This window comes from Octopus bimaculoides, chromosome 1 (assembly GCF_046866305.1).
Source record: "Octopus bimaculoides isolate indiv1 chromosome 1, ASM4686630v1, whole genome shotgun sequence".
In the NCBI taxonomy this organism is placed as follows: domain Eukaryota; kingdom Metazoa; phylum Mollusca; class Cephalopoda; order Octopoda; family Octopodidae; genus Octopus; species Octopus bimaculoides.
This window is the reverse complement of record NC_142928.1, coordinates 96,153,553-96,167,153: the sequence shown is the minus strand read 5'-3', so window position 1 is coordinate 96,167,153 and position 13,601 is coordinate 96,153,553. Positions and strand designations below refer to the sequence as shown.

The window sequence follows — 13,601 nt, the reverse complement described above, 5'->3', positions numbered from 1 at the left end:
AACAATTTCAAGGGAGTGAGTAAGTCAATTACGTCGACCTCAGTGATCAACTGGTACTTATTTTATCAATGTCAAAAGGATGAAAGACAAAGTCAACCTCGGCAGAATTTGAACCCAGAACACAACTACAGACAAAATGCCACTAAGCATTTTGCCCATCATGCAAACAATTCTGCCAGCTTACTGCCCTACTGGGCCTATATATTGACAACGGAATCTATTTCATACATTCAGTGTAACATAAGTGTATACATGTTTTTTTTTTCTAGATAACATGTAACTATTCTGATAGTTTCTTGTGATTTGTATTTGTATCAGAAATGAATGCTTCAGCTATTTTCTCTTTCAAGACACCGCTTGACCTAGATATAAAATTTAAACATTGAAAATTTAGCAAGTAAAATGCTATTTTACAAAAATAGCATTTTACTAGCTAAATTTTCAATATTTTTATAAGTGCCTTGGGGAATATGTAATGTATATATATATATATATATATATATATATATATATATATATATATATATATATTTATATATATATATATATATATAGGTCAAGTATATTTCCTGATTTACCTCTTATTTTAGAATTTAGCATTTCTGGAAATCTACAGTGATTGTGGTGATAGTGGCAGTGGTGGCTGAAGGTGATGCCATTGCTGCTGCTGCTGCTTATGAAATGATTGCTGCATTCTTTGTGTGTTTAAGGTTGATATGAGAACACAGTTCATCTGTGCAAATTATAAGATCATGCTATTCCAGGTTTAGAAATTAATATATAAATTATTAAAAAGAGGGCTTGTACATTAAATAAGAAATCTTTTCAACAGAACTAATTCTGTTGTCAGCATTTTGGCCAGAACTTTGGTTTACACCTGTCATGGACAACCAACTTGTGGCCTGAGGGACTTTCTGAATGATACACCTTATGAAAAAGTTACCTTGAATTTTTTTAGCAGCACAGCCTTCCTGATGATGAGTCATGTCTCATGTGGCTTGCTACCCCAAAAAGGTTGCCCATGCCTGGTTTACATCTTGTTGTAAAAATTGACCTACAAATATTCCAAGTGAGTAGCAATTGTATCAATCTCACCAATCTGTGAGGATCTATATAGGTTATAAGCACAATTGCTCTTTTTCTTGATCAGATTACACTGTGTAACACAATTTTAGTTTTTTTTTTTTTTGTCATTGGTCAGTAAGTGTTATTTCCTATTTGTTTCTATCTAGAAATCAAAAGAAATGACTATTATTCTTTTTGAACTTTGCTTTTGTGACCTGGACATCAATGTTTTCAGACTGGCCTATTTTCCATTGCCTTTCAAACAGATTCAACACTGAGTTGTTGAAGCAGAAATATCATTATAGCAAATATTCTGCTCAATACCATACAGATTTGCTTGTCAGTTGCTTGACTATAACCAGATGAGCATGTCCCTTAGTTGCTGACAGTGTGTGTATCTCTGATGATGAGTAGAAGTAGTGGCGGAGTATCATAGCCGTATGTTGAAAGGGATTCTTTGGGGTTTGAATAAATGGAGCAAAAGAAAAGTTCGAAGGATGTATTAGCCATTTTTTATACTTTCTAGGGGTAAGCAAATAGGAAATAACAGTTGCTACCCAAGGACAAAAATCATGTTACACAGTGTTATTTGAAGAAAAAGAATGAATCAAACAAGACATTTGATATCACAATAATTTCTTTAATTTGGGTTATGTTGTCTTCTCTCCAGACTTTAAACTCATAGTGTTTGTGTTTGATAACAAATTTTCAGAATTTTGAGGGCAACAACCAGTAGATTATACATAAAAAAGTATGTGAAGGTTTTGAATGTTCATTTAAATTTTTGAAGTATATTCATGATAGAAAAAGTATTTTAACTTAGCTGTTTAATACTTTTAGCTAAACATATTCTGTAGTTCTGTTTCTCTTTTCTGCCTCAAATTAATGCTTATCATCTCCGTTATCATTTTATACGGAAAGTCTTAGTAGTTAATTCATACAGAATTTTGCATATGGGGTTATTTCTCATTCTAAACATCAAATTGAGGTGAGGTACCTTGCTATGCTGGACTTCAGCATATATAATTTATTATATTTATGTAAGGAATTGAACCAACCCTACTATCCTAAGTAATTGACCAACTATGAGAAAGAGAGAGAGAGAGGGGATAGGATTGATATACACTCTATAATGAAACAGTAACATAGTTGTCAAGATAAATATTCTATTTAGATAATTTTTGTTTATATGAATGATATGACAACTTCGTATGTCATAGATAATATATTGAACTACTGCTCAAAGGTTTTTGGCCCATTCTTATTCTTTTGATATGTATTTTTCTGTTTTACATTTATTTGTTAATGGTTGTATCAATGATAAGGATGACTTACTGAGGCAATTGTTATCGATGTTATTGATCAAACCTGATTGACCCAGCATATTTATGATTAAAGGTATTCTAGTCATGATCATACTGTCTGTCTTTTTAGGTTATCTAGGAGTACTTGATCCAATGGGTCCTTATCATTTCTGAAATATATTTAAAAGAATTTGTATTAAAAATATTTAAAATGATACATATTAAAACTGGAAAAAAATACTTATTTGTTCAACCCCTATTTTAAAATTAATGATACATATGTATATATATATGTATATATATATATATATATATATATATATATATATATATATATATATATATATATATATATATATAATGCATATATATATATATATATATATATATATATATATATATATATATAATGCAAGAGAGTTAGGGGTTGAGGATTCAACCCACTAAGGGTTAATATCTATCCAATATACTGCTGGGAGGGTACCCAATTATTGTTACACTAGTGTTATACCAAGTGTAATAAGTGGGAGCGGGTAAAGGGGGGGGGGTTTACCCTAAATTTATATATCAATTAGAAAATGGAGGATAATATGCTGAACCCAATGACTTGCAGACAGTGTATCCCGTTGAATTCATTAACTTAATTTGTAACTAAAGTGACAAAAAACCACAAAGTACAAGTGTTTATGACAAGCCATAATTTATATATATATATATATATATATATATATATATATATATATATATATATATATATATATATATCGGAGACCCTTCAGTCACGAATGGCCATGGAATTACAGCTAGAAAGTTACCCTCTGAGGCACAAGCCCGGGCAAGGTTGTTTATGGAAGACCAGTAGTCGCCCATGCATACTAGCCTTCCCCTCTGATATTCAGGAACGATGGGTAGGGTGACCCGGTAGAAACATCGAAGAGAATAGTTTCTTCAGAAAAAGGCAGAGGCAGGTGTTCAAACTTGCAGCAGGAAAACTGTGGTGAAGAGACATCTAGAGGGGCGAAGGAGGGTTGGTCAGTAGCCATAGCAACCAAATCAATCGAAGCAGGAGACGACAATGCACCGATAGGCAGGCGAGATAAGGCGTCGGCGGGGATGTTGTCAGTGTCAGCGATGTGGCGAAGGTCACTAGTGAACTGTGATATGTAGTCGAAATGCCTTGTTTCTCTGGGCGAGTACCGGGTCGTTTTCGCAATGAGAGCGAACGTTAGCGGTTTGTGGTCGGGGAAAATCGTGAAATCTCTACCTTCAAGAAGATAAGAGAAATGCTTCACCGCCAGGTAAATTGCTAAGAGTTCCTCACCAAACTTGCTGTATCCCAATTCGGCAGTTTTCAGCTAGTGAGAGAAGAAGGCTAACGGCTGACTTCGGCTGTTGACAGATTGCTCTAAAACTGCGGCAATAACTGATGATGATGCGTCCACAGTGAGTGTCAATTTTGCATCCGTAAAAGGATGAGCGAGGAAGGATACTTGAGCAAGGTCAGATTTGACAGATTCAAAAGCTTGGTCGGCTGTAGTAGACAGCATTATCTGGATCTCTTTTTTTCAAAGGAAGCAACTTCTCTGCAGTTAGGAATGAAACGACAATAATAATTAAACCAATAAAATTTCTGAGCTGTTTTAAGGAAACAGGAGGAGACAAGCGTTTGATGCTTCCACTTTAGAGGGAAGTGGACGAATACCGTCAGCGTCAATGAGATACCCCAAGAATTCCAAACTGGTAGAATCGAATACACACTTAGCCAAGTTGATCTTCACATCATAGGAACGTAGGCGCTTGAACTGTTGGGTTAAGTGTTGGAGGTGCTGGTCTGGAGTACCACTGACGATTAGAAGGTCATCGACGAATACAAAGACAAAACCTAACCCACGAACGACCTCATTTATGAACCTTTGGAACATGCTGGCCGCATTACGAAACTCAAACGGCATAGACAAGAATTCAAACGCCCCAAAAGGCGTGGTGACAGCTGTCTTTGGAAGGTCGTCGGGGTTGACAGGGATTTGTGGTACGCGTGTAACCCTAACCGTAACCCTAACCCTGACCCTAAAACCCCAACTCTAACGCCCTAGTGAAAATCGTGCGGGTGTTAATCTGAAAATTTACCGAAATTTCTTCATATTGTGTGTCCAGCATTAAAAAAAAAAAAAACATCAAACGCTGAGTCCCGATCAATGTGCTTTTTTTATATATATAAATATTTTAACTATTTAAAAATGGTGGGCCACCAGTGAAGTTACTCTGGACATAAAATTCTAAATTAAAATTTTAAAAATAAGGTAATAATTAATGAAAATTAGCGCGCCATCCCCACCATATTTATCTTGCTCCGGGCGCTGGCAACCAATGTTATGTCACTGGGGTTAAGACATTCAATCATACTAAGAAGATATTACGCGAAGTAATTACGCATAGTAATTTCATTTTGCGTGGAAGCATCTATACAGTATTTTATTATGCTATATATAGCAGTCAAATATCTCTGTCTCTCTCAAATCATACCCACCGTCTTAAAAAGTGGGGTGGGGGACGACACATTAGACAAAGTAGAATACTACAAAACGACAAGATATATATGGTTCGAACAGCTTTGGTGATACGTTTGCGCGATCAGTGCAGACATATGACCAGATGACGACGACGTTGACGATAGCGACGTGAGTCAGTAATTAGCAGAGTAATCGATATAGTATGGGTTGTGAACAGTTAAATATATACCTCGATGTGAGCTCAGAATTTTTTCTTTCTATTTAGAAAGCTTTTATAAATATAAACCGGATCAAATTGAGTAGTGACGCTATGATAAAAAAAAAAAACCCAATCAAACCAATGCTCAACAATTACACAACAATTTTTGCGATTAAAGTCAGCAAAAATACTGGTGAATAAGTTGTTGGTTATAGACAGACAGTCAAAGACAGAGAAGTTACACATCAGAGAGAACCAAACAGTTATGCTTCACGCTAGGAACTATCCTCAATCAACGAGGGGCTATGCCATGGTAGCTGACATGCGTATTCATTTAATTACTTTCTCTTTTCCCCCCCTCTCTCTCATTTACACACAACCACACAAACTGTCCAACTAAATCATTAAATCGAGCGTATAAACTTTTAAGAATAAACCGATGAATTGAAAATGAACGACTCCTCTTCTTATTCTTCCTTCATCCCATTTTCCTCACTGTGACAAAAGGAGACAAGGGTAGGGTCAAATGAGGTCCTACTCCTCGTTTGGCCCTACCCTAGTATATTTATCTTATTGTTAAGGACGCGTATTGATACGTAATTAGTCTCGTTGTAAAATTGTTGCCACAAGCGCTTTTAAAAATAATACTATAGTATTTATTGCAGGGCCATGAATAATATATCTTGTATCATGAGGTACATGAACTGCGTCAGCCCCAGGTCGTTGCTATAATCGACATTTTTGAAAGAAGTTTAGTGAATTCTGATGAATTATTAAAATATGCAAAATCTTTCTTTAATTTGTGTTTTAATTACACAAGATTAACATATTACGAAAGTAAATAGACAGTTACAACCAAAAATGAAGGAAAAGACGTACGCACTCTCTTAATTCTGATACATAACAGAATATTGGTTTTCCCTCTTAAAATTTAAAAAATCAAACCCTAGTACTCATGACATTCTGCTGCTGATCTCGTGACTGAGGCACTGGAACAGTCCAGCCCTTTCACCTGACAGTATCACCTGATATTTAGATAAGAAAACTTTATTCTCAGAGGCCCGACTCTCGATGAACGTCTCAAATATCTCAGGTTTCAAGTATCTCAGATTTAAAACTACAATTCGTCTGCAAATTACTATATTTCAGTAACGGTTGCAGCATTTAGGATGTGTAATTGAGCAGAAGAATCGCTAACAATGGTGTCTGTAATCCAAGGGTATCAGGTCTTTTTCCATTGTTCCTAGACAACTCACCTGGTTTCATAACCAAAGGAATATTTACTCCAAATTGGGCTAATGTTATGTTTAGATTTAGCAAATGGTGAGCGTAGCGACCAGCATTCAATTGACATGACGATTTACAAAGAAACCCAGAATTAAGGGGCTTGTCTAATAGACACCTCATTACCCACATATGTCAGCTCTGACTCCAAGAGCAATTAGAGATGCAAAACACATCCAATCTAAAACAACCACCGATGTTTTTAGCACTCACAAATTATTCTCATCCTGATTATTGATCAGATTTATCAAAAAGACAGTTGAAATATAGTTTAAATATAGTTTGGATATAAATTATTCCAAGCTCTCTGAAATGCACAGCCCAAGTTTTGTGAACCCTTGTAGAGTTTCGTCAAACTCCTGGTTGGAGCTAGTCCATATTAAAAAAGAAACGTTGCTCATCGAAGAGAAGCAGGTAAGATAGGAAACAGGAGAGAGAAGAGAAGAGTATTTACGTAAACTCAGACTTACACCGCTTGGCCAATGAAACCTGTTCGAGGAATTCTGAATCAAATTTAACATTGACCAATCTGTTAAGGGAGCCTGGTGATGATGAATCGTATAAACGTATCATTATGCAAAAAAAAAAAAGCAAGAACAAAAAAAAAACTCTACAAACAATTCAGTTGAGTTTCCACCTTTAATAGAACTGGCTTGGAGGCATGCACAGTTTATCAAGAGCAATAGCAATGTTTGTTAAATAAAATGCTAACAGCTAGCGAATCAAAATGACGCTCGTGTCAACTTAGATCATTCACGGTCACCATATTCTTTGATATTTATGTAAAGCTATGCTTCCTAATTTTTTTCATCTACATGATATTTTTTATCGATAAATTCTATGATCGTCTCCAATGTGTGTGTGTGTGTGTGTGTGTGATGCAAACAAGAAAAATAGAACTCAAAACGTGAATATATATATTATTGATATTTAGCAGAAATAAGGTGTCGAGCTAACAGGATCGTTAGTACACCAGACAAATTGCTGAGTGGCATTTCTTCCGTTTTTACGTTCTGAGTTCAAATTCCACCTAAGTCGACGTTGCCTTTCATCCTTTCGGGGCCGATAAAATAAGTACCAACTGAGCTCTGGGGTTGATGTAATCGACTTACACCTTCTTCCGAAATTGCTGGGTTTGTGCCAAAATGATCAGAAGTTTGATAACTGTCAACGCACGAAACTCTCAGCCCCTGAGTCATTCTGTTAATTCTGACACACACACACGCACACACATGAACTGACGTGGCTATGTGGTAAGAAGCTACATGTCACCTTGGGCAAGTGTCTTCTATTAAAGCCTCGGGCCGACAAAGGCTTTGTGAGTGGATTTGGTAGACAGGAACTGAAAGAAGCCCGTCGTATATGTGTGTGTGTGTGTGTGTGTGTGTGTGTGTGTGTCACCACTGCTTGATAACTGGTGTTGGTGTGTTTATGTTCCCGTAACTTAGCGGTTCAGCCAAGTGATCAATAGAATAAGCGTTGGCTTAAGAAGAAAATAATTGCAGGGATCTATTAGTTTCATTAAAATTCGTGAAGGTGATGCCCCAGCATGATCGCAGTATAATGACTGAAACAAGTAAAAGATATATATATATATATATATATATATATATATATATATATATATATATATATATATATATATATATATATATATATATATATATATATATATATATAACTAAATAAAATCCGGGGTTGCCGCACGAGTGAAAATATTAGGAAAAGATTATTTTCCTTATATGTATATATATATATATCAAATATACTCATGGAGGTTTGTCAGTCTTCCTGTGTGTTTGTGTATCCATATGTATCTATCTGCATATATTTTGTGTATACGCAAATACACGTGAACAAAACGACCCCCTAAAATAACGGTTTTTTTAAAAATGGGAATTAAGAGTAAAGTCTATCTCTATCACTTAGGATATTTCACACAAATAGTACATAATGCTAAGAGTGGACAAATCCGTAAGTACGTGTGCCTCTGTGCACATTGTTAGTGCACAGATACGCTGCTATCCCCTACTCTACCTTGGGGCCTTTGTTTTTCTTATTCCATCGGATCTTGAAAATTATATAGGAAACTTATATATGCACCATTCTGCTTAAACAATGGAACTGCAAATACAATATCCTTACGTATCTCACGTCTGTTTTCCTTCCTCCACTTCATTCTGTATTTCATGTCTTCTCTATAATAGGTATTACTTAAACATTTTCTCGCACTGTCTCTGCTGAAGGGATATATAAAATATCTCGGAAACAGCTATAAGCCCTTCTGTTTATAAATTTTCTGAAAACTAATCACAGCTTTGGATTTATTTTTCATCTCATTCTGTTAATTTTATATATATATATATATATATATATATATATATATATATATATATATATATATATATATATATATATATATATATATATATATATATATATATATATATATATATGTGTGTGTGTGTGTGTGTGTGTGTGTGTGTGGCAGCTGGTGAAAGATATGTTCTCTATGTGGCCTGTGTGATTTTTGTACCTTGTTTATCATTTTGTCCATGTTTTTTTTGCAACGTCATGTATCCAGATATGCATCTATATATACATGTAGATGAAGGTATGTACATACATGTACATATATATGCATATACTCATATTTTATTTATATATATATATATATATATATATATATATATATATATATATATATATATATATGCATGTATGTATGTAACCCTGGAAACGATGAGAGAATTTAATTCGTATATACACGCACACATATATTTATAAATTTTCCTTTCATTAGGATTGAACTCACCCTCTCTCTAAAACAATATTTCAATGCTTTTGATTGCGTAATGTTAGAGTTACCTCCCTTGATTCCGTGCTCCTGTATTTTCTAGATGTCACTAAAAGCAGTGGACACGCATTCATACACACACCGTCGTCAACGGTGGTGTGTTGCAAGAGCAAATGACCGAAGAAGTCTTACTTGTTTTATACAGTGTTACGAACTGTCCTCTACTTTTGGCAATTATGAGGCTTAAAGTCTAAAAGTCTGAGAGGAACTGGCTGAGGATATTTCATAAAGGTTTACCAAATAATTTCGACAATGGGCGTAACCCCGAGTGATTTAATAACTCTGAACAGTTTCAACTGGCTGAGATTACAGCAGGTTATATATTTTGTAAGTTTATTTCAATTAATTTTCATTCATTTAAGTAATTATACTCATATCGCTTAACTCGGAATAGTAAATGTTTAATCATGAGTGTACTTTGAAAGTGAACATCGTTTCCAAATAGCCAGATAAAAATGTTAAAAAAACAAAACAAACTATTGTTGCTATTCTGCTTATTTGAGTTTGGCAAATGTTATATAATTACTGTTTTAGTAGTAGTACTAATACTCCTTGGTGTTTTAGTTAACAGACTGTTTTAGTAGCTATTCCTTTTCCCCCTTCGCTTTCTTATAGTTGTTACTAGTCTTCTTTTATTTACATCGTAGAGCAGAAAAGGATGCTGCTACTGAAACTGTTTTCTAAGCTTCATGTATCCAAGGAGTCATCCAGGGAATTTTTATGTGCTTGTTCGGTCCGCTAAAAATGAGTTAAATTCTTCTATTGCACACTTACTACCTTGTAAAAAAATCCGAAATGCCAAGCCAAAAAAAAAAAAGAAAAAAAGAAAACTATGGCTTCGATAAAGTGTATAAGATAGATGACCGGGAATAGAATGAATTTGATCATCGGTCTGTTTGTTACTTTCTAACTTACGTCTATAATGCCCTTGATGAAGGTTTGAATTAAATCAGTTTGTCTTGAACTTGATGGTAAACAGTCGATTCCAAGTTTTATATGTTTTTTTCCGCGTCACTTATATATCGTTAATACTCTGACACGAAACAAAAAAAACATTACTTAGCATCATTTATAAATCTTAATTCTTGTGTTTAATTAAGGATCAACTTTAAATTTGTTTCACTGAATTTAGTGCAATTACTATTTTGCTTTAAACTTTGCGTTATACTAATATCGTTGGCATTATTGGTAGCAGTTGGCGATCGTTTAATTCATATCCTCGCAGGCTCAATTTCAATGCCTGTTTGTAAAAAGTCGACTACAGTTACATCATTAATATTTTCGTGAAATGAATAAGCACAACACTGCTCTCATACCCCATTTTCCCCTATAATGGTAGTTTTTTTTTGTTGCTCTTAATGAAACAAGATATCAATGTTACTTCTATTTGTATTGTCTTATAATGTCCAAAAATTTCGATCAACACAGATCTTATTGGAGTTATTTCCCTTAGTTGTTTTTATTATTTTTTTACATTTCGAAGTCTTACAACTTGTTTCTTTGTTCAGACCATATCGTATTTATTCAATATGCAGAACACTTCTTAGAGGTATTTTCAATTTACCATATTGCTAATTGTTTCTAACATAAGTACAAGGCTAGAAACTTGGAAAGGATTAGCCGATTACATCAGCCTCAGTACTGGACTGATACAATTTTGGTATTTCTATCTTTGAAGTATAGCGTCTTCGTGTGCAATGTACTTGTTTATGGATAATTTCGTCTTGTTTCAGGATTTTGAAACATTTTACTTACAATAAATAAATATTCTGCTTGTAACTTTTTGGGGGTTAGATGGAAAGAACAAACTGGCGATGTTTTTTCATAAAAAAATTGGTGAAAATGAAAATTATAAAATATTCATGTGTATACATTCGCTGACCATCTCACTTAAATTTTACTCTTTTACTGTTCCTTTCCTCTCAAAATATCCGTGGGATTTGAACTCGGAACGTAGTGTCAGAAGAATTACTGCAAAGTATTTTTTCTGGCACTCTGACTATTCTACTGATCTACGACCCTTAACTGCAACAATAACAACAGTTTGTGATTTAGGAACAAGGTCAGCAATTTTGAGGGGACGATTCCAGTTCGTGACTAGTTTTTTGTTATCAACTCGAAAAAATGAAAACAAAAAAAGATAAATAATTAAAGGAAAAAAAAAAAATACGGCCATGTATTTTCTTCAACGATTCTATCAAACTATCACCCTCAACTTTTACGGGTTTCAGTCATTCGACTGCGGTTATGTACAGGTTTTATCGTTCAGTATTTATCAAATCGCTAAATTACGTTTGGGTCTTTTTTCTGTTTTTACATAAAGGCATGTAAATACAAACATAGAAACATAGTTTTCGTCCAAAGAATTCCACTTACAAAGTATTACTGATCAATTCAAAGTTACCGAAGATGGTGCTTGCCCACAGTGTAGCGCAGTGTGATCAAACTTCGAACTACGTAGTTGCAAGGTGAACCTCTTTGCCACACGTATATGTGTGGCGCCTATACACTATATTGCACAATATGTTTATCACATCATTATACGTGGTGTCTGTCAAAAATGAAAGGTGGGCGTCAGTTTGTTTCATTGCTTTTGCACCATTTTTTTTTTTTGTTTTATTTAGCTTTCTTTTAGTAATTGTCTTTTCCTTTTTTTTTTTTTTACTCCCAGCCTTGCCTCTTTTATTTTACTTATCCCTCTGCAGCACTTTCACCCAATTATCAAATTCAGTGTACCACAACCCTTTCCTTACTCAGATAAATTATTCATTTTAAGAAGTAAAATAGGAGCAAAATTACGGCGAATAAAAAAAACAAAGAACAATTCAATCAAATTATTCAAAGAGAAAAATTAAATTTACTCCTAATTTGAGTTGTTAGTTGTAAGAGACTGCACGAAGTCATCACTTTATTTTCATTATAGAAAGTAATAAAGACCATACCTATACTCATTATCGAATGTAATAGAGCTCTTTATTTATGGCCCGGCTATTGAATACACATTACTTTCGTTATTTTGCTCGAAAATTGTTTTTGAAAAAACCGCAAAGGAAAATTTCAAAAATCGTCTTTTGTACATTCGTCGAAGGGCCTTTATTTTAGTTTTCTTTTTCATTTTGTCTCCTACGGTTTGTCCAGACCTCAGGCAACTCCCATCTTCAGGATCCAGCAGGCCTGTCCATAACCTAATCTTTTGTGTGTTTGTATTTTACGTGCCTAAGACAAAACACGCACGGACGCGCGCACGCGCGCACACACACACACACACACGTGTGTGATTGTGGTTAGCACTGTAAACTGGTGTTCTTGTCAAAATTTAACAATCGAGAATATAAATACAAGAATGAGTACATTCCCTGATTAACCATTAAAATAGTATTCAGGACACCGAGAGAAGCAGGTTGCAGTTTTTCCCATTACTGTACTTACAATGGTGCCGCTGAACAAGCACCCTCACCGAAAAGAGTGGGGTGCAATTACTGAAAAACAAAGCAGTAATAAAAATAAATATTGCTTTTAACACAGGCCCAAGGCCTGATATTTCGGGCAATGGGGGTTAGTCGATACAATCAACTCCAGTATTGACTAGCGTTTTATTATATCGATCTCAGAAGGATGATAGGAAAACTTGACCTCAGGGATTTGAAACCCGACCATAAAAAGAACTGAAAGAAATACAGATAGGCGTTTCGTCCAACGCTGCATCGGTTCTGCTCCATTGCCCTTTTTTATTAATGTTTCTAATTTTGGCTGAAAACCAGTGATTTTTCTGAAGGTGAGGTTAATTGATTATATCGGATCCAGCACTTGAGTGTTACTTTTTGTCATTCTCAAAAGGGGTGAAAAAAAATAAGGAAAAATAAAAAAAACCTTAACAGCTGGAAGCAATACTGCAAATCATCTTTTCCGAAGTTCTAACGATTCTGCCAATCTATCGCCTTTTTTTTTGCCTATGATGATGATGATAATAAAGAAGTTAATGTGTTCTAAATTTTGGATACAATAAAACTGGAATATGCCTCTGTTATACGGACCAACTTCTATAATTCGATCTGTTGTGAATTACTGATAGTTGATTAAAGACTGTAATTGAAGAACAAAAATCATCCGTTCTAATATTCATTCTAGGACTTGTATCACTTCTGATACCCGCGCAGTTGTCGAGTGGTACCCGCGCGAGCGGTAACGGCTACTCGGAAGGCCTCCACGACGGTGGAGTAACGATTTTAGGAGGGCGATTGGGACCACGTGGATGAGGAAGGCGCGATCCAGAGAGGAGTGGACAGCGTGCTGTGACCAGCGGTGTCAAATGGACGCCCGACGGACTGGTTGGTCAAGGTGATCAAGATGTTATTCTGATATTCAGTTACTTGGGGCTACCT

General features: G+C 35.0%; 1 protein-coding gene across 1 annotated transcript in view; it reads left to right on the top strand.

The window, feature by feature from the left end:
• Nucleotides 1-9,245: 9,245 nt before the first annotated feature.
• LOC106876024 (patatin-like phospholipase domain-containing protein 7) overlaps nt 9,246-13,601 on the top strand; it is an 81,863-nt gene continuing 77,507 nt past the window's right edge. The window contains exon 1 of the mRNA XM_014924399.3: nt 9,246-9,546. Coding sequence (XP_014779885.1) covers nt 9,472-9,546 — 75 coding nt within the window. The 5' untranslated portion in view covers nt 9,246-9,471. The remainder of the gene's footprint in view (nt 9,547-13,601) is intronic.